Genomic DNA, 20,700 nt, shown 5'->3' with positions numbered 1-20,700 from the left:
CATCATATCTTTAAATACCTTGCATATATAAAGTACAACTTGTTTCACAGACATTTCAAAAAGTACACTTAGAGGGTCTTCCCTGGGGGTCCAGTGGCTGAGATTCCATGCTCCCAACACAGGGAGCTTAGATTCGACCCTTGGTCAGAGAGCTAGATTCCACACGCTGCAGCTGAAGGTCCTGCACGCCGCAACAAAGATCAAAAATCCCACGTGCCGCAACTGAAACCGGGCGCAGCCAAATAAGTAAATATTTTTAAAAACACACTTAGAATGTAACCTAAGGGGATTGATGACTTACAGTTCTCATTGCTAGTTCCCGCATAAGTGTTTAACAACCAGTCTGTTCCAGTTTGTCGGTATGTCACTAATCACAATTAAAGCTTGACCTTTAGTTATTGGTAGAAAAAGTGCTCCCATTCCAAGAACATGAAACTCAACGAAGAATGAGATATTCTTCCCCACCCGGAGACTCTTGCTTTCCTGTCAAATCAGTTTATACAGAATATGAACCATTATTTGTTTTCTGGAGCCTGACTTGTAGTGCCACCCAAGCCCAGGTCGTGGCTTTTGTTAAAGACAAGATCACAGACCATTCAGAGCCTTCTGTTATCCCAGCAGTAAGACTCTGCTATCCAGGGTTCCACCCTTGCTACACCATGAGCACAGTTGATAGTGGATATTTTTATTCACTCTTAGCAGAGTTGCTCTATTCTGTGGCTTGATATATTGTGTAATAAATGAACAACTGACACCAAGTCATAGTATCAATTCAGTTCAGTTCAGTCACTCAGTCATGTCCGATTCCTTGCGACCCCATGAACCACAGCACACCAGGCCTCCCTGTCCATCACCAACTGTCGGAGTCCACCCAAAATGTCCATCGAGTCAGTGATGCCATCCAACCATCTCATCCTCTGTCGTCCCCTTCTCCTCCTGCCCTCAATCTTTCCCAGCATTGGGGTCTCTTCCAATGAGTCAGCTCTTTGCATCAGGTGGCCAAAGTATTGGAGTTTCAGCTTCAACCTCAGTCCTTCCAATGAACACCCAGGACTGATTTCCTTTAGGATGGACTGGTTGGATCTCCTTGCAGTCCAAGGGACTCTCAAGAGTCTTCTCCAAAACCACAGTTCAAAAGCATCAATTCTTCAGCATTCATTTTTCTTTATAGTGCAACTCTCACATCCATACATGACTACTGGAAAAACAGTTATAGTGAGTGTCAGTATTTTTAAATGGTGGGTTAAACTTTGTATGTGATATTTTAGTATATTTCTGTTTAAGAATTAGATCAAGTTTCATGAATTTCACTTTTTGGTACGAAGTTATGGTGATTTTGCTGCAGATTGCTAGAATGTAAAATGATGACTTTATTTTTCATGAGCATTTTAGTAAAAGTTCCAGCCAGAGAACTGGCTTGCATCATGATGTGCGAGTCTGTTCGTGGCTGATCACAGAGCTCACCTGCTTGACCCTGAACGGGGTTGTGTTCTGTTTCACCCATAGGTTGGCCATGCTGAGAGAGGCCTCAGATGAAGTTGTGGCCGAGGAAGGGGCCAAAGTGAAATTGGCGGAGGGCAGTTGCTGTGCGGAAGATGTAAGCCCACGCCCACGTGTGCCCGAGATGGACGAGGACACAAGTAGGAAAGAAAGCAGCTGTGCCAATGACCTTGGGAGTCAGCCCCCCACAGGGACACCGGCCCTGGTGAGCCTTGTCAGCTGTCCCCTGCTAAAGTGGTCTCCTAGAGGCACCGCGGAGTCCGAGCTTGTCTCTTTGTGCATAATTCACGTTAGGATTTTTGTGCCGAAGCTGATCAAGATGAGTGATTGTAGGAACAGACCATAAAAAGCCTTATAAATGCCGTAACATTTTCAAGTGGGCCCCAAATATTCATCCTCCACTTAAATTTCATAAAAGAAGATAAACAGTGCTGTTTAGCTCTCTGTGAGTGTTCTGTGAATATTTACTGAAAGCGTTTGCAGGATTTCCTGGAAGACTCCAGGATGCCTGCTTAATTGTTTTACGTTTCATAGATGTTATAAGTCTGTTTCAGTCTCAAACATGAGGTGAACGTGTGAAGCCCGTTTTGGTTAGATGGGGTTCTGACCGAAACCAGTCCTGGAAGGGGCAGGTGCCCTGGTTGAGGTGCGGGTGCCAGGCCGGTTAGCCAGGTGGTTTTGCTGGTCAGTGAGAGATGTAGGGGCCTCCACGGTGCTGGCGCAGTGGTAAAGAATCCGCCTGCAATGCAGGAGATGAGGGTTCGATCCTGGGTCCTCCCACGGACAAAGGACCCTGGCGGACTGCAGTCCATGGGGTCACCAGGAGTCAAACACAACTTAGTGACGGAACAAACAGACATGTTGAGGCTACCGGACTACCATCTCCAAAGGGAGGAATCCATTTTCAAGGTTTGAGGATGCCAACAAATGTGGGAGTTTTAAAAATTCCAATTTATTTCTGATTAAAAACAGTGCTACAGCCTGACGGAAAACTTCATGTGTATTTGTACATTCGACCCTCTGTGTCCATGGTTTCTGCATAGGTGGATTCAACCAACCATGGATCTGACTCAGCGACCCATAGATAGTAACTGTGGTCCACAAGTGGCTGACCGTGATGATGGGGAACCCTAGATGGGGAGGTCAGCTGTGGGACCTGAGCGTCCACGGAGCTCAGTGTCCTGGAACCCCACCCCTACGGAGACCCATGGTGGCTGTATATATAATTGTGTATTCTATGCAAACCAGAGGTTTAACTAGTGTATTTCCATCTTTCTATGTTTAACTACTTTCATCATTTATTCAGCAAAAAAACTAACCATAAGGTTGAATAATGTTTAATGATGAAGCATTCTCAAATCGGACTCTTTGCTGAAGCACATTTACCCCTCTGTAAACTAAGGCTTCATTATTTTAGGGCTAACCTGTTAGAGGGAGGCCCCGCCATTCCATTTATGGATGACATTGTTGGAGAAATACGATCCTGTGCACTGAGGGTGACTTCCTAGAAGCTAATAGAAAACCGCCTTCGTGTCTGGAGAAAGGCCCTGGTGCTCCATGTGTCTCTTATAAGATCAGCTGTTCCTTCCACACTCGGGAGAGGAGCACCCCGTGCTCCCGTCTTGCCACCCCTGACAGGTCGCCAACCTCTCTTCCAGGTTGATAAAGAGACAAACACCGACGAGGCCGGCGGTGCCAGCTTGGCCGTGCGCCCCAAAGACCGCAGCAGCCTCAGCTCACGCCAGCACACCTTCGTGAGGAGCAGCGTGATCGTGCGCTCGCAGACCTTCTCCCCCGGGGAGCGGAGCCAGTACGTGTGCAGGGTAAGGCTCTGCGGGGTCAGGGTCCTAGGGGTCAGGAGTCTGTGGGGTCAGGGGCCTCAGGGGTCTGCAGGGTAAGGGGTCTTCGAGGTCAGGGGTCTGCGGGGTGACAGCTCACATAGTTTCTGGGGAGCTGCCATATCCACCCCCTGCCCCCAGGGGTGGCCTATCAGTGACACTAGACTGGACCATGGGCATCTTCAAACTCGACTGCAAATACTAATGACTAGAAATGCCAGGAAATATACATAAAGTATCACACGCCCATTCTTTTTAGTTTGGATTGTGGGATTTTTTCCTTTCCTTCCTTTTCCCACATTTACTATCTCTTCGCTTCTAATGCCTTTGATCTGGCAAATAACTGACGTTAAGGGTCTGGCCACTCAGTCTGTCTGGACCCCAGTGTGTATTCAAAACCTTCAGTGACTCGAGAGTTATGGTGGCCGGTGTATTTCAGCAGTGTATCATGCCTGCTTCAAACCACGTTGGTCCCACCGAATTAAAAATAGTGAATTGCGTTTCAGAACAAAAATCGCCTTCATTGATGCCTCCAAACAGAGTCATAGTTCTGTGGAGAGTATTGTGTGATATATATCAGTTTATCACATTCTAGTTCCATAAGTACTTGATTTATAGTAATTTAGATATGACATTACAAAGTAGGTTAGAAAATACTTTCAAAATTCTAAATTTATTCATTCAGTTCAACAAGCATTTTTATTAAGCACCTGCTATTTATTAAGCATACTTTCAGATAATTGGGATTCATCCATGGACCAAAGACCCAGAGCTCTGCCCTTGCAAGGCTTCCGTTCTTGTGAGTTGAGCCAAACAATAAACATGATGAATAACCTGTGACATCTCTGGGTGAGGCCCAGCGCTATGGAAAACCATAGAGCAAGTTAAGAAAGGTTGGGATGTTGAGGATGAGGGTCGCCAAGTGAAATAGGGTTGAGAACAGACGTCCCTGGAAGGAGACGTTTCGGCAAAGACCTGAAGCAAGTGAGGCAGTAGGGATGGCCCCCCGTGTGAGGGTGTCCTTGATTGTACCCACTGTGACTTCACTCCGATCCTGCGATCTGTGCTTCACATAAACTTTTCTTTTAAAGAATGGATAATGCATATTAGCTAAAGATTCAAAGGATAATTTTATTTCAAAATGTATGTAATTATCTTAACACATAACTTCTTGTAAGTAAAATCAAAAGGCAATTAAGAAAATTATGTTATCTAAGAAAAGCATCAAATAGGGAAAAACTCATTTGAAGAGGATTTTCTTAAAGAAATAAACTGTGGAGAAGGAAATAGCAACCCATTCCAGTATTCTTGCCTGGAGAATCCTATGGACAGAGGAGCCTGGCGGGCTACAGTCCATGGGGTCGCAAAGAGTCGAACACAACTGAAGCGACTTAGCACACACAGGTGATGTCATTGATCCTCAGAACAGACCTTGAGTTGCAAGGGCATGACCCTCTTGTTAAAAGAGAAAAAAAAGACAAACTAGTAACTACCTTCTCTCATGATCAAGTTCTCAATTCCAGACTTCTTCTAGCACAGGGTGATGCACTGATTTCTTTCTCTTTTTTTTTTTTGTTGGCAGTTAAATCGAAGTGACAGTGACAGTTCAACACTGGCTAAAAAATCGCTGTTTGTGAGGAACTCCACCGAACGGCGAAGTTTGAGAGTCAAGAGGGTATGTAGTCCATCGGCAGCATCCCGAGGTCCCGGACCACCCCAAGTTGGGCGTGTCAGATGCAGAACCCCAGGGCCTCGGGGCGTCCTTGCTCCGTGCTCCTGGGCTGTGGGTTGAAGCCACTGTAATCATGGAGACACAAACATCGTGTCTGTTCCGGAGAAGGATGTGCTAGAGACCGCCCATTCATTGCTAGGGTGGAATCTGTGATCGCGAAGGATAGATTCAGTTTGAAGCGTGGACGGAGAAAAGGCTGCTGGGGGTTGGAGGCATCTCGGCTGCCAGTCCCTAGCTCTGGAGCATCTGTGGGGAGAGTATAACACCTGGTACCTTGTGTGAGAGGCAGACGTCCGGGTTAAGGAGCAGATGGTTTCAGCAGCTTGCTTAGAAAACAGATCTTCTCAGAAGGCTAAGATCAATGTAGATGGAAAAGCTCAAGTCAGGGTTTCCTGGAAGCCAGAGATCTGTGGATAAGAGTACAAGGGCAGCTCTGGGTGAATATTTAAATAAATTAACATGGTTGGAGTGTTCAGAAATTCCTGTTCACTTACCAGCAGCTGAGATGCTAATGGAACGTTTTCGGTAGCTAATCTTTTGTGCTAATTTCTGAAGCTGCCTTGTATCAGCTTAGTCTTGCTCAGTGGGAATGCGGCCCTGTGTGAGCTAAGCTCTGCAGTGATGGGCAGGGCTTCCCGCCTGCAGGAGACCCTCCCAGGGTGGTCGGGCGACCCCGGGGCAGAGAGAAGAGGGCAGTGGGCTCACCTTGTCGGGAGAACCAGAAAGCCTTCATGGGGAAGGTCTCTGGCCCTCGTACAACAATCTCAAAAGAAGGTGGTGGCTTTGTTGGGGGAACGGAGTGGGCGCTGTCGGAAGGTGGCCCGACATGGCACAGGGCCTGGGAACACATTCAGAGAAGGAGTGACCATGCTTGGCCAGAGCTTGGGCCCAGTGGGCCAGAGTGAAGACTGGAGGGCATGGTGAATCATTTGTCTTCACCAGCGACCCGTTTAATGCCTCTGGGCAAAGTGCTGGACGTGTGACTGGGCAGCATTGAGCTTCCTGATTTATTTAGCTTCCTAGTTACTTGACGGACATAAGCACATTTCTTTTTTTCCAAAGGTAAATATGCAAGCATTTATTTAACCTCAGCATTTTCAGGACATTGTCAAGTGTAGCTGTTTCAGGTTACCTAACTTTATGCTTTAAAAGCACCTCAATTTCCATCAACTTGAATGAAAATTCTTTTCCAGTCCTTCCTAAGTCCCCTGCACTTTTTTTAAAAAGCTTTTTTATTTTGTATTGGGGTATAGCCAGTTAACAATGTTGTGGTAGTTTGAGGTGAACTATGGAGGGACTCATGTATATACATGCATCCATTCTCCTCCAAACTCCCCTCCCATCCAGACTGCCACATAACACTGGGCAGAGGCCCCTTTGCTAAACAAGAGGTCCTCGTTGGTTTTCCATTTCAAATATCAGGCAGCCATGAGTTCATTCTCTAAGTCTGTGAGTCCTTCTGTTCTGTAAGCTCATTTGTATCATTTCTTTTTAGAATCCACATACAAGGGACGTCATAACGGTCTATTTTCTTCGCTGCCTGACTTACTTCACGCAGTGTGACAATGTCTAGGTCCATCCATGTTGCTTCAAATGGCATGTTTCATTCTTTTTAACGGCTGAGTAATATTCCACTGTAATAAATGTGCCACATCTTCAGCCATTCCTCTGCCCACGGACATTTAGGTTGCTAATGTCTCAGCTACTGTAATCAGTGCTGCAATGAACATTAGGGTGCGTATCCTTTCAGATCCTGTTTTTCTCCAGATATATGCCCAGGAGTGGGATTGCAAGGCCCCTGCACTTTTAAAAACACATACTTTTAGAGAATGATAACAGTCTTCAGAAAACTTTTAACCAGAAGTGTCTTATGAATTGAGTGAAGCTGAAAAACAGTGAGGTTACTGATAAACCTTAGTTCCTAGAACTTCTTGGACCGGACAAAGGTTAATCCTGAAACAGCATTCAGGAGTTCCTTGTTAACGGCTTTAAAGTGAGCAGGTGGAGTCTGGTAGAGGCGAATGAGGAAGAGTGTTCTGATGTAGGAGTTACAGCCCGAGGCGTGAAGGGAGCCGGAGGGAGCGGGGCGGGCGTCCTGGCTGGGAGGGCGGGGGCCCCACGTGAGGCACAAAGTTGGGGGGCCCGTCAGCACACCCCTGCCCCACTCAGCAGCGCCACGCTGACAGCCTGAGAGCCAGCGCGGCAGGGTCATGGGCACCAGGGAGATGGGCAGAGCTTACACACAGGCACGCCCTCGGTTACACACTCACCAGCAGGCTGTGCACACGGGATTCTTAGAAAGCATGTGCCCAACAGCTGGAAAGGGTTTCTGATCTTGAAACAGTGAGTCATGCAGTCACAGAGGGTGTGTGTCTAGATGATTCTGCTGTTTGTTAGAGTGGAGGTTGAATAAAGGGAAAGCTAATAAGATGCTGAAGCTCCAGTACTCTGGCCACCTGATTCGATGAGCAGACTCATTAGAAAAGACCCTGATGCTGGGAAAGATAAAAGGCAGGAGGAGAACGGGATGACAGAGGATGAGATGGTTGGATGGCATCACCAACTCAATGGACATGAATCTGAGCAAACTCTGAGAGGTAGAGAAGGACAGGGAAGCCTGGTGTGCTGCCGTCCATGGGGTCACAGAGTCAGACACCGCTGAGCAGCAACAGTAGTAAGAACAGCAGAGAACGTTCCAGCAGGATCCACTGGGCGGAGAACAGGAATCGGAGGAGACAATGAGCGCTATTCAGGTCTGGGCGATGGCCCTGAAACGAGAAGAGGGACGGACAGACCTCTCCCTCCCATCTGTCATGAGCGCTGTTGTCATGCCAGCCCTCCCAGCTGGGATACCTGTCAACCCTGAGTCCTTCTCTCTTGTATCAGGTAGTACCCGTTTTCATGAGTAATAATCCCTTTTTTTCCATCCCCACTGCCAACAGTCTAGGCAGAAAACATCCATCTCATCTCCCTCCACGCCAGCAGTCCTGCCCACCCTGTCTGAACACCTTTCCTCGCGCAGGTGTGACCCAGCCCCGAGTATCCCTCCCTGCCTTGCCTTCCTTCCGGTGATACTGTCTCACAGTTTTCTGTTGCTTACTGTCTCGTGAAAGTCACTCGTGTTCAACTTTTTGTGACCCCATGGAGTGTATAGTCCATGGAATTCTCCAGGCCAGAACACTGGAGTGGGTAGCCGTTCCCTTCTCCAGGGGATCTTCCCAACCCAGGGATCAACCCAGGTCTCCCCCATTGCAAATGGATTCTTCACCAGCTGAGCCACAAGGGGAGCCCAAGAATACTGAAGTGGGTAGTCTATCCCTTCTCCAGTGGATCTTCCCAACCCAAGAATCAAACCAGGCTCTCCTGCATTGCAGGCGGATTCTTTACCAACTGATCTATCAGGGAAGCCCTATTTCTATGGTTTTCTATTATTCACTGTCCCATATTGAGAGGGTAACAGGCAGGAAGGCCGGGGGTCTCCAAAAGCTTCCCCCAAAACTCAAGCTCTCAAGTCTGGAGTCAGTGTCTGTCCGAAGACATAGATTATGTCTCTTCAAGTAAGCTCATAAAGTAAATTTAGTCCCATAAAGGCTTCTGTGTACCTTTTGGATCCTTCAATAGTCTCGACCACGATTGGTACTGTTTGAACTTCTACCGAGACTGAAGCAAGCCCTCCTGGAGGGTGCCCTGACTCTCGGCCTGTTCAGTAGGGACCCCCAGATACAGGAGCACAGTAAGAGGACAGGAGGGAGCGGAAGGTTTCACACCCAAATCTGTGCCCTTAGGACACAAGTCTGGCACGTCTTGCAGAGAGATAAAGATCAACATGTATGGCACTTCTGCCCATTTCCCTTGTTTTCTACGGAACCGGTCTAGTTGTGAAACAGTATCATAATTAAGAAACCCTTCAACAGGCCAGCGTTCCCCATCTTTCAAAGGATACCATGGCCATTCAGTGTCACAGAAGAAGATCAACCATGTTTTTTTAAACTCTGGGAATCAAAAAAATAAATAAACTCTGGGGATAAAACTTGTCCCAGCTTATTTTTTTTAAAAATACATTTTAAAGGAGTGATTCTGGAACTGCTAGCTCCCAACTGTGAGAAAAAGCAGCATCCACGGCTGTGGCTTTTTTCAACCAGAAGCGTCCTTCCCTGCTGTAGATGGGCGTGTAGACAGACTCTCCACCAAAGCTTTCCTTCCCCGGTTCGACTTAGTCTGTCCCTTACCGACACAGGCGTCTCACTCGTCCCTCCCGGTTCTACCACCGAGGCGGGGTGGAGACGCACCAGGGGCAGACCTGATGGCATCCCAGACTGACTTAGTTCCATACCACCAAGACCTTGGTTTGATTTGCCCTCTTCTCTGAGGCCACCCAGGGTGGAGCAGAGTAGTTTTCCCAGAACGTTTGCCAAGCTAGGACTCCTGGGGGAGCATCTGTCTTTATGCGCCCGTGCACTCCTGAGTACAGTCCTGACCGCAGTAGAAGCCGAGGGTCATAAAGGGACGAACGACAACCAAGACGTCCCTTCTGAGTGTCACCACGCCAGGATATGTGACAGCAGAAGAGGTGGTGGAGGGCTGGCCAGTGAGGAAAGGGTGACTTTCGTCCTCGCGCTATTAGGGCCAGTCCTTCCAGTTCACTCCCACAGATCCCACAAAAGGAGAATCCAGGGAGTTGAGACCGAAGCTACCAGAGAGCCTCCTCTGGTCCCCGGAGAGCTGGCGCTGCCAAAGGGAGAGCCCGCTGCACTTTCAGCTGCCCAGGTCCTGCGATTCCCGATCTGTGGCCTCAGAAACCTCACTGTCAGCAGCGGTGCTTCTGTCCACATAGATAGGAGACACAGCCATGGCAAAACTCACTGTCAGGTCGCTGGCCCCTGAGGCCGGCAGCCAGGAGAGCGACCTCGAGCCTGAGAGACGTTCCTGGAGCTGGAGCTCCACCTCACTCCCAAACGTGCTCCTGTAACCTTCTGCTCCTAGCAAGGCTAGGCGCTGCCATGACTACCAAGCTTGGGGTCTAAGTAAAAGTACATAGTAATGGCATGAATCACAATCCATTGAAAGTCTGTGATCCAACAGATTATGTTAGTAGTTCTAATTCCCCACGCAATTACGAAATGGTCAGAGAGACCAGGAAAAGATGACTGAGGAAGGAAAGTTCAGTCCACACGTTTTGCCCATCTCTGGCCGTTCCCCTAGCAGGGACCTCGGGTGTCTCTTGGCATTGGCAGGTCAGTATAAACCCCCGATAAGGCTCCCCTTTTAGGGGCTGCCTTCAGTCATTAGGAGGCACCACGAAACCGCAGAGCAGGGCTCATCACTTGCTTCACGCAGGGCATGTCATTCATTCACACAAGGACGCTGGAGAGTTGATAAAGTGGAAAATGTGCATACTGAGAAAGCAGAGAGGCTAGAGCTCTGAGTGTGTTCTTCCCTTGTCCTGAAGATCCCAGACGAGCCCCCAAGATGATAGCAGAATGATGTCGGATTCGTGATCTCCAAAGAAGATTTAACTCCGGGACCAGGGACCAGGCTTGATCACTCAAGAGCTTATATATTGCAGTTTTATTAAAGTATAAAAAAAGACAGAAAGCTTCTGACATAGACATCAGAAGGGAGATGGAGAGTGCCCCTCTCCCTAATGTTAGCAAGGGAGTTACGTACTTTTTAAATTAGTTATTACAGTAAATCAAAAAATGTCTCAAGGTTATAAAGATCTTACTAGACCCACTCCCATAATTGACATTCTAAGATAACAGTATTAGCCAGAAGGTTTTCAGGAAGGAGAAACTGTCTTCAAACAGGATACATTGTTATATAATCCTACTTGCCTGGTGGCTCAGACGTAAAGCGTCTGCCTGCAGTGTGGGAGACCCGGGTTCGATCCCTGGGTCGGGAAGATCTCCTGGAGACGGAAATGGCAACCCACTCCAGTATTCTTGCCTGGAAAATCCCATGGACAGAGAAGCCTGGTAGGCTGCAGTCCATGGGGTCGCAAAGAGTCGGACACAACTGAGCGACTTAATTTCATTCATAGAGTTTAAACTGAGTTGTTTGTTGTGTAATCATCAGTTTCGGGCTTAAAGGAAAAACATTTGATGTGACTAAGACTAAGGAATGTGGTGGGGGGGGGGGGATGTTTGTCTTTCCTCCTCCTTGAGAGTTCCAGGCCCCTCTCTCCACTCTGAGAGCCCCAGACCCCTTTCTCCTCCTCAGGGACCGCGGACTTCTTATCAACCTGCCTAGAAATTGACTCTCTCAACATCATCCTCTAAACCAATTCTTCGAGGTCAGAAATCACATCTTCTCCTCCTAGTGTTTTGCCTACAGACCCCCAGTGGATACTTATTCATACACAGCAGTGATTATTTGTTGATAAGTGGATAAGCTTGGCCCCAGAAGGAACACAGTGACTCGGGCGAGAGTGGGTGTCAGACGATGGGAAGTGAGGAAGGAACCGGAGTCAAAGGACGTTGGTTAGAGGAGGGCGGCCGGACCCAAGCTCCGCTGAGCTGCAGGTACAGAAGTGATGGGCGAAGGCGTGCACTGCGGGGACACAGGTGCGGGCCTGACTCAGTCAGTTCCTCGCGACATGTCTGCGGTCTGCAGAGGGCAGCTCTGGGCGTAAACTGGTCAGGCTGAGGAAGGCTGCACCCTGGTAACAACTCCAGAGACGCTCTGCGGTTCAGGGCAGTACAGGCTCGTTCGCCTTGGCCGCGCGTGTTCCGAGGTGGGTGGTGCCTTGTTCCTGTCTCCCTGGGGACCAGGCCACCACCCCTTGGCCCTCAGCGGCCAACGCAGGAGCCCGGGCGCCCTCCCGTCCGGGGACCGCGGCTGCAGCGGGGCTCTCGTGTCGCGCTCTAACCCCGCAGGCGGTGTGCCAGCCGGTCCTCCGGAGGGCGGCGCCCGAGTGCCCCGTGCGGACCTCCCTGGACCTGGAGTTGGACCTGCAGGCCTCCCTGACCCGGCAGAGCCGCCTCAACGACGAGCTGCAGGCCCTGAGGGGCCTGAGGCAGAGGCTCGAGGAGCTGAAGGCCCAGGGCGAGACGGACCTGCCGCCGGGCGTGCTGGACGACGAACGCTTCCAGAAGCTCCTGAGACAGGCGGGGAAGCAGGTACGCGGCGCCCCAGAGCGTCTCCTGGCGGAAGGCACCAGCCTGAGCCCCCACCCCGCTCAGGTCCTCACCCCCAGCACGTCTGCTCCCGTCTTCCAGAAGCTCCTGAGACAGGCGGGGAAGCAGGTACGCGGCGCCCCAGAGCGTCTCCCGGCGGAAGGTGCCAGCCTGCGCCCCCGGCCCGCTCAGGTCCTCACCCCCAGCACGTCTGCTCCCGGCATGCTTCCTCCTGCCGGATGGCCGCCGTGGCATCAGGCCGTAGAGAGGAAAGAGGCACAGCACACGGCGCATCCGTGCCCTTTGGAGAAGGGTCTGACCCCCCTGAGCACAGGTGCCTTTTCATCTCTGCGTTTAGCAGCTCTGTGTTCAGGCAGCTCATTGGGTCATGAGCTTTTCTTTCCCGTCTCCGAAGCTTGCTGTCCCCGGCTGGAGACTCCACTGTGCGCCTTGCATTCTGACCACGGGGGTCGGCGAGAACCACTGGCTTCTTCCCTGCTTGCTCTCCTGCTTGCAGCCCCGCGTCCACTCCTTATACACACGGGGACACAGCGGTGCACACTCCTGCCCCTTCACGTCCACCTGTCCCCTGCAGTTGGGGATGTGTGGGGTTTTCGGCACTGTGGCCGTGAAGTGCCTAGCGGTGAGCGAAGAGCCTGCCAGTTGTCATTAAAGATAAGGCTCCCGGGGAAGCCTGCGGCGGGGCCCAGGTCGGCCTTCCTCGTTGGGTCACACGTGTTACCTCCCTCCTTTGCGGTGGGAAGTCTGTTTTGCAACTCAGAATAAAAAAATATTCAGAGTCAGTGTCGTCATAGGAGGCAGAGCGAGGAACCGGGACTAAATCAGCGCGGATCACGTTCCGCTCCGCCCGGCTCCTTAACATGACCCGGACTAAATCACCGGACCTCCCCGTGGGGCAGGCTCCTACCCAGTACACTGAAGGTTAATCACACTCTCCTGAAAGTGCAAGTCGCTCAGTCGTGTCTGACTCTTTGCGACCCCATGGACTGTACAGTCCAGGAATTCTCCAGGCCAGAATACTACAGTGGGTAGCCTTTCTCTTCTCCAGGGGATCTTCGTGACCCAGGAATCAAACCGGGGTCTCCTGTATTGCAGGCGTATTCTTCACCAGCTGAGCTATGAGGGAAGCCCACCCTCTCCTGAAACCTGGGGCATAACACTGGCTTCCCAGATTTTAATTTTAAGACCCTGTGGACGTGAACACTCCTATACAGTTTGGGGCACCTTTCTTATTTCAGTAGCATTTCCAAAGGACAAAGTCCTAGTCCTACGATTGCTGTTTGTATCAGCTTGGCTGTAAACCAGAGACCTTGTCCTGTCTCTTAAACCTAAAGATCTTATTCTTTGACTCTAATGTATATAGCTGCCTGCGTTAATAAACAGGAACCCCTCTGTTAATAAACAGAGCCCAATGCCTTCCATTGACGGGAGGGCCCATCAGCTCACTGCAGGCAGCACCATCAACAAAGCCGTTTTCCCGCCTGTCTCCTAGTGCCAACTGCCTAGCTCTGGCCTGAGCGGATCTCTCTTGTAAGACTCTGAATTTTGTCACCCATTTCCTTCGCTACCCTCGCTGCCCCCACCGTGACCAGTGGTCTCCACGAGGCAGGGCCACACTTAAATCCCGCTGCTGGAGCACCCACTTGGGAGGCCATGGGTGCCCAAGCGAGCTTGTGTCCCCAGCCCCCCGGCTCAAGTGACCCCTCCCTGCACACACACACACTCCTGCTGAGGGCCACAGCCCAGCTTGCAGCTCGTCCTCTTGGCAGCTGGAGGCTCTGTGGAAACTTAGGGGTCGGGGCTTCCCCCGCCCTCCCCTCAGGGTGTCTGCAGTCTGGTGGGTGAGAAGGGCATCACTTTGTAAAAGCTCGCTGAGCCGCACGCCCCGTGTGCACTTTTCTGGCACAGGATATCAGTTTTATATCAATAAACAACTTTTAAAGGGCGTGGGACAGAAAGAAAAGGTGAATAAGAGATTGAAAGTGTATTCACCAAAATGTTAACGGTAGATACTTCTTAAACATGGTGCTATAAGTAGTTTCTAATTTTTTTTTTTTAGAGGGGGTTACTAGGAATTCTAGAGGTAACAAAATGATCCCATATTGCCTGTATCAAAAGATGTTTTTTTTAATGGGTTAAAGCTCCCCCTTCCCCCGACCCAGTGGCTGCTCCCCATGGTGGGCGTGAGGTGGACTCATGGGTGTCGTCCCCTCCCCCCCAACGTGGAGAAAGCACCTGAGGCCTGCACTGCCTGGCCCCCTACTGATGTCAGGGAGCCCTGGCATCTTCTGGGCCTGAGAGCGCGCCTCGGGAGCCTCCGAGTAACATCCTGGGGACCCTGTGCTTCCGTCTCCCCACCAGGCCGAGCAGTCCAAAGAGGAGCAGAAGCAGGACCTGAACGCGGAGAAGCTGATGCGGCAGGTGTCCAAGGATGTGTGCCGGCTCCGCGAGCAGAGCCGCAAGGTGCCCCGACAGGTGCAGTCCTTCCGGTGAGCGCAGGGGGCCCGGGGGCCCTGGGACCCAGGAAGGGGCGGGGGGAGTGGACGGAGTCAGGGGAGTGGACGGAGGGACAGTGGGGGGTGGGTGGGAGCTGGGTGATGTGACTTCTGCTCTTGGATGCACCAGTCTAACCATTCCAGTAGGACAGCTCAGGGAACCACGGCCAGTAGACAGGCAGAGATAAAAATCTGGAGCCAGGATTAAGGGTCAGGTGGGAGATAAAAATGCAAGCCTGCATCCCACATGTAGGGGTTCCCCAACTGGATGTGGGTCCGACATCCCGGGACAGGTGAGAAGGTGACCAGGAGAGGAGATGGTTGGGGTGTCGGAAGGACTGGCAGAGAGCTAGAAGGGAGAGGGGCGTGGTCCTGGTCTGGGGGCACGGTGAAGGATGTCAAGCACAACAGCAAGAAGAGGATGGACATTTCCTGAACAGGAGGCCCCGTGACCAAGGACACTTTTGGGGGGTGGGGGGCGTGCACAGAAGAGGTGTGGCTTTATTAGTTGTGGGGGGGTGTGTGTGCATGTGTGGGGGGCTGTGTACATGCGTGTGTGGTGTAGAGGAGACTGTAGGAAGCTCCTGGTGGAAGGGGAGAAACCCAAGGAGCGTGTTTGATGGCAGAGGCAGGGTATGACGTGGAGGGGCTGGGGTGGAAGGGATGCGGTTTGGTGCCAAAGGGTGAAGTGGAAGGTCAGGGTCGCCTGAGGGAGTCCAGGGGTGGAGAGAGGGGACGGGGGCATTGTGGGCTTAGACTCTTTTTAGTATGCTGGCCTGAAGAGTCAGCGTTTTCCTGTCTCCATTCAGCTCAGAATCACTCTTGGAACTTGCAGAGGATGCTGCTTGCAGTGGGGGTTGTGGAAGTACAGGGTGGCGAGAGGAACCTTCTCATGCCTTTGGTGCTGTGGTCACTTTGAGAGTAAGAAACACAGCCCAGTGGGGAAGTCATCCAACCACAGCTATTACTAAACCCAAAAAAAAGTTGTAAACAGTCCCGAGTTCCTTAGCATCCAGACCCACGCACATCACCAGGCAGGTGATGCAGACAGGGGAGGTGGGCCTGGATAAGGCATCTGCCCTGGAGGCCTCCAGGCCCGGGTCCCTCCATGGCCCTGGGGACGCTCCCTGAGCTGCTATCTCACCTGGAATCAAAGGTAGAAATCAGGAATTTGATGTGACCTATCTCAAGTGGAGACCCTGACAACTAATTCGGGTGTTTAAAAAGCACTGTGTAAGCCAAAGACGTTTGTTTTTCGGGGAGCATCAAAGCAGAGGTCCCAGAATTGAGTTCTGTCTTCAGTGACGTCATGACCACTTTCACCTGCCTCTTCAACTCTTCATTTTATCTCAGGGAATTGAACAAATGGATGGGACTCTGTGCCACAAAAATAGCTCTCCTTCCAGTTTCCCTGGGGGTTTTCATGCTTCCCTCCTTCTCTCTCTCTCTCCTTAGATTTGGAGCTTCTCCCCTCAGTCCTTGCATCTTCACCCTTGTCCTCAACCATCTAATCTTTATCCCTCCTTACGGCGCCCTGCATGGGGACCCCGTCAGCAGACTGTGTTCCACGTGAAGACTTTGTAGAGGATAGACATATTGCTCCTGCCTTGGGTGGTGCTGCAACCCTAAAAGCTTATTTCTTTAACACTCTGCTGACCTCTGAAGACCATCCCACCCCCTTGTTTCTCGTTTTGTGCCTCTGAGGTTGTTTGCACCATACTCGCCCCCACCCAAATCGGGATTCGGGTGGATCTGCCTTTATGATGGTCAGGCTCCGTCTCTTCTCCCATCTCATCCTGGTACCCAAAGCTCATTAAGTTGCCCCGACCTTAGCATGGTATTGAGTTTGAAGAATTTTCCCAGGAGCATCTACTTTTCTGTAAGGATTCTGGCCTCTGGAATTCTCTGCCACCTGGTCGAGAAACACGCAGGCCTAGACTGACACCCCACCCTCCTGATGATTTAAAAACCAAGGTTGGAAACGCTAGAAGGGACCTCACTGCCTCTGTCCACAGAGTTGCCAGTGTCCCTTGGGTCCTTCAGAAAAAGGGGAAGGCAATCTTCATTTTAAATGGAGTTCTAGCTAAGGACCAAAGCTCCCATCCAGGCCTGTGGAGACACTGTTTCTATCGGGCACGGAGCATTTTCAGCATCTTTTTAAGCTGGTGTGTTTCTCACCCCTGGTTCCAGGGAGAAGATTGCCTACTTCACCAGAGCGAGGATAACCATCCCGTCCCTGCCCGCTGATGACGTGTGACCACATCACCGACAAGCTCGTGTTTTTCACCTCTTCATTTCTTAGGGAGGGCAAAAGACGGAACATGCATCTTGTTCGGGATTTTGTTTTGTAATATAACCATCAACTCTTAAAGAGCTTTTATTTCACGTCAGATTTTCAAACATGTTAATTTGTAAAGTACCTTGAATATAATTCTAATTTGTTTAAAAAAAGAGAAAAAAAAAATCAGATAACCAAACGGGATCACCCGGTACCCAAATGTACAGTATCGCCAGTGGGCTTTATTTTGTAGAAATGGAATAGAGGCAGGACCCCACGTGTATCCCGTTGGACCGACTGTTGAGAAATAACTTGGTTTAGCAGAAGGCAGTTTTCGCTTTTCCTTTGTCCTCCTATGAGCAACCGTGAGGCTGGCAGCAGGGACCCTGGGTGCCAGAAGGCGGCTCCTTCCACGGGAGCAGGAGCCTCAGTGCAGGGTCTCAGGTCCACGTGGGACAGAGGGCACATTCATCTCCATCACCTCTGTCGGAACACTGTCCTGGGAACAGCTTCCTTTTTGTCCTTTTCTGTGTGTCTAAAGAAAATGAAAACAAAACCTGAGTATGAGAAGGTAAGGATGCAAAGGAACCATTCTCCTGGTGACACTTCACTTCTCATGACGTGTGACTTTAAAGGCAGGGAGACGAAAGGGGAAGAAGGCCAGTTCGCCTCCAACACAACAGCATCAGCACGTCAGCAAGCAGCCGCTGCTTCTCAGTCGGCATGAGTGTAAGTGTTCACACCCGAGTTTCTGGCGTGCGCCAGGCAGGTTGGGTGCTCGGCGTGAGGGTGGTACCCGGTGGATGAAGGTGGGGGCCCGGGGCTCTGAGGACCGGCAATGCCAGCGATGCAGGCGGAGACGCATCAGCTGCATGTGGTGCAACCGGGTGCAGAAGAAGGGGTGTCTTGACTGAATCAGGGTTGCCAAATACTTCAGTAAACCAATTTCTTCCAACCTTTACTAGAAGTTACTTTGCAGCTGTCATTTTTAGGGAATCCTGTCTGTAGCTTGTGGTAAGCAGTTAGGACGCAAAGAGAAGAGAGTGCCTGGGGAGATGATTAAATTGAAGTAAAGTCTGAGTCACTTGTTTAAAAAATATAAATATTCCAGACGAACAAGATGGGAACCAACTAAAGTTCCCTCCGGTGGAGAATTTTAGCTTGCCCAACTCAAGCACTTCTTAAAAGAAACAAATCCCCAGGATAGCCCTGCCTGCATACAAGGCTTTTAAAATAAACAGTTTTTGTGCAAGTTAAGCCATACTTGCTACCCAGTCTGTAATACTGGAAGGGGCAGTGTTTGGTGAGCCACCTTAGGTAGCAAGTGAAATCAATTTTTTTTTTAAGAGATGAAAAAATCATCTTAAAGGAATGGGTCCCATAAAAAAAGAAACACGCGTTCTATTCCTAAGCTAGAGTCTTCATTGGTAAGAATTTATATTTGAAAGCAATTACACATGTTTTGGAAAGTTCATTTTTCAGAATCAGAATTCAAATCAAGCCATTTCTGAGCCTAGAACTGTAATGACTTTTCCTAAGTGTCCCCACCATTTATGTACAAAAGTCTCTGAAGTGATAACTGGACGTGACACTACTTTGAACAAAAACCAGCCTCGTGAATTGACTGAACACAGTCCTTGCAGGCGGCCCAGTTCATCCTGTTAGGTGACCTAGGAGAACTGGAAAAAGAGCTCTGTTCCTCCTTGTCAAGGTCAAATGTGAAAAACAGAAGTTTATTTAATGTAGAGTTAAATGAAGGTCAGCTGTCTTCAGCTTCTCAGTGTGACCATGAAAATGTTTATAGGATTATGTGTGGTTGTACCGTACGATTTTATTTTCTTCATTTATTTATTTACGGTCTTATTTATGTTCTGTTTAATATATAGTTTGGTTCTGGCCATCTTAAATGTTTGACATAGAAGAGGCTATATTGGAATATTTACAGCTTTATAAATTCCATCAGATTAGCTGTTAACTTTTTGTACTACGCAAGAGTTTCAGACAAGCATAAAAGAATAAAACCTGTCTCAGGCCGGTAGTTAGCAGTTGTATGCAAGATGCTTTGGTTTTATTTTACAGCATTTGCTCATTTCTAACATGAGAGGCAAACTTATTTTAATATAATCCTTTTTCACACTTTAAAAATCAGCAATAGTGTTATGTATTTATAGGCAGCTTTTAACAATCCTGTTGTATTTGTACTAACCCAAATGATTCACAGTGACAAAACATTTTAATAACTTGATCACAAAACCATCTGGACAACATGAATTTTAATATTATAAATACTATTTTTTAAAGGTAGAATTTATTCTTCACAGGGTAAAAAGAATGTAATATTTAGTTCTCAAGTTTGAATTATCAGTATGTTATTACAATTTTGTATATCAGAATCTAAGTGTTACAGGTACAAAAAGAATATTGCTAGCCAAATGAACAAAGTTTAGCTGAATCTCTGTAGCATGCAAATCAAATAAATTTAAAATCTTTTTTGGTATTACTTTATATTGTATTAAATATCAAAAGCTCAGGACTGAAACTAAATATTTAATCAGGTTAAATTCTGAATATGTTTCTGTTTTAATTTGTCTTGTTTGTAAAAGTATGCAAATACATCACATAGATTAACTCTGGTTTCTGCACTTTTCATGTGTTCATGGGTGGAAAAAAAATTCAGTGTTTGTTTTTTTTTTAAACAAAGATACATATTGCCTAATACTTTATTTCGGTGTCTTTATTGTTCACTTAATTTCCCTGACTGGCACAAACACAAAAGTTTACTCAAACTATGTACCAAACAAATAGAAAATCTTTCATGAAGAATTCCTCAAGCCCACGGCTTGTTGTGAATAGCTCTTGGCTGGACCATATATATCATTGATTCTTTTAAAAGGGGCCCAGGGAGGGGGGCAGTGCTCTGCCCACACCCCCCAGTCCTAGCCCTCAGCACCCCTGTGGCTGCTCCTTCTACCCCAGGACCCAGGGCACAGAAGCAGAAGCACATCTGTGTGGTAGATCTTTACATGAATCTTTAAAACCCCAGGCTGCCCTCTACTTCAGACAAGTCTCCAAAGAGGTGCGAAGCTCTGCAGTTCAAAAGGAGATGGTGTGTCCCCCATAGGCACCTCTCATGCTCTCAGACAACCAGCGATTCTCTTAGTATACAAACTGCCAGACTTTTGTTGTTTAGTCGCTAAGTTGCGTCCGACTCTGCCACCCCATGGACTGTAGCCTGCCGGGCTCCTCTGTACATGAGATTTCCCAGGCAAGGTAACTGGAGTGGGTTGCCTTTTCCTCCTCCAGGGGATCTTCCCAACCCAAGGATCAAACCCATGCGATTTTTTACCACTGAGCCACCAGGGAAACCAGACTTTCAGTTTTAGCATAACATGATTTTAAACACTTAAAAGAAGTCAATGGTTATCAGTAACATTTTCATTTGCCAAGTGATTTTATCTCTGTGAATAACACCCTCAAAAGATGTGTAGATGCTAATATAATGTTTTATTGACCAGTTCTGTGCAGTCCCTGAATCCATTTTAAAATTGAGAAAACCCATCCCCAATAATGAGTATGATGACTATTAAGTCTTGAATGGTTTTGGCCTCAGAGTGGAAGAAAATCATTTACCACCTTAGAAAGAAATGACAGTTTCAGAAACAACAGAGGAAAATACATTTTAGAAAACAGAAAGCATAGTGAATGGGTGACTGTGTAACCA

General features: G+C 48.9%; 1 protein-coding gene across 2 annotated transcripts in view; it reads left to right on the top strand.

The window, feature by feature from the left end:
- The window catches only part of WWC2 (WW and C2 domain containing 2), a 145,872-nt gene extending 126,177 nt beyond the window's left edge, over positions 1–19,695 (top strand). For both annotated transcript variants that reach the window (XM_070460094.1, XM_070460095.1), the window contains 6 exons: positions 1,507–1,705; positions 3,159–3,323; positions 4,921–5,013; positions 11,946–12,188; positions 14,568–14,695; positions 16,892–19,695. In XM_070460094.1, the coding sequence (XP_070316195.1) occupies positions 1,507–1,705; positions 3,159–3,323; positions 4,921–5,013; positions 11,946–12,188; positions 14,568–14,695; positions 16,892–16,958 (895 nt within the window). In that variant the 3' untranslated portion in view covers positions 16,959–19,695. The remainder of the gene's footprint in view (positions 1–1,506; positions 1,706–3,158; positions 3,324–4,920; positions 5,014–11,945; positions 12,189–14,567; positions 14,696–16,891) is intronic.
- Positions 19,696–20,700: the final 1,005 nt, after the last annotated feature.

Source organism: Odocoileus virginianus, chromosome 32 (genome assembly GCF_023699985.2).
Source record: "Odocoileus virginianus isolate 20LAN1187 ecotype Illinois chromosome 32, Ovbor_1.2, whole genome shotgun sequence".
Taxonomy (NCBI): domain Eukaryota; kingdom Metazoa; phylum Chordata; class Mammalia; order Artiodactyla; family Cervidae; genus Odocoileus; species Odocoileus virginianus.
The sequence above is the reverse complement of the archived record's forward strand: the minus strand, read 5'-3'. Positions and strand labels throughout refer to the sequence as shown.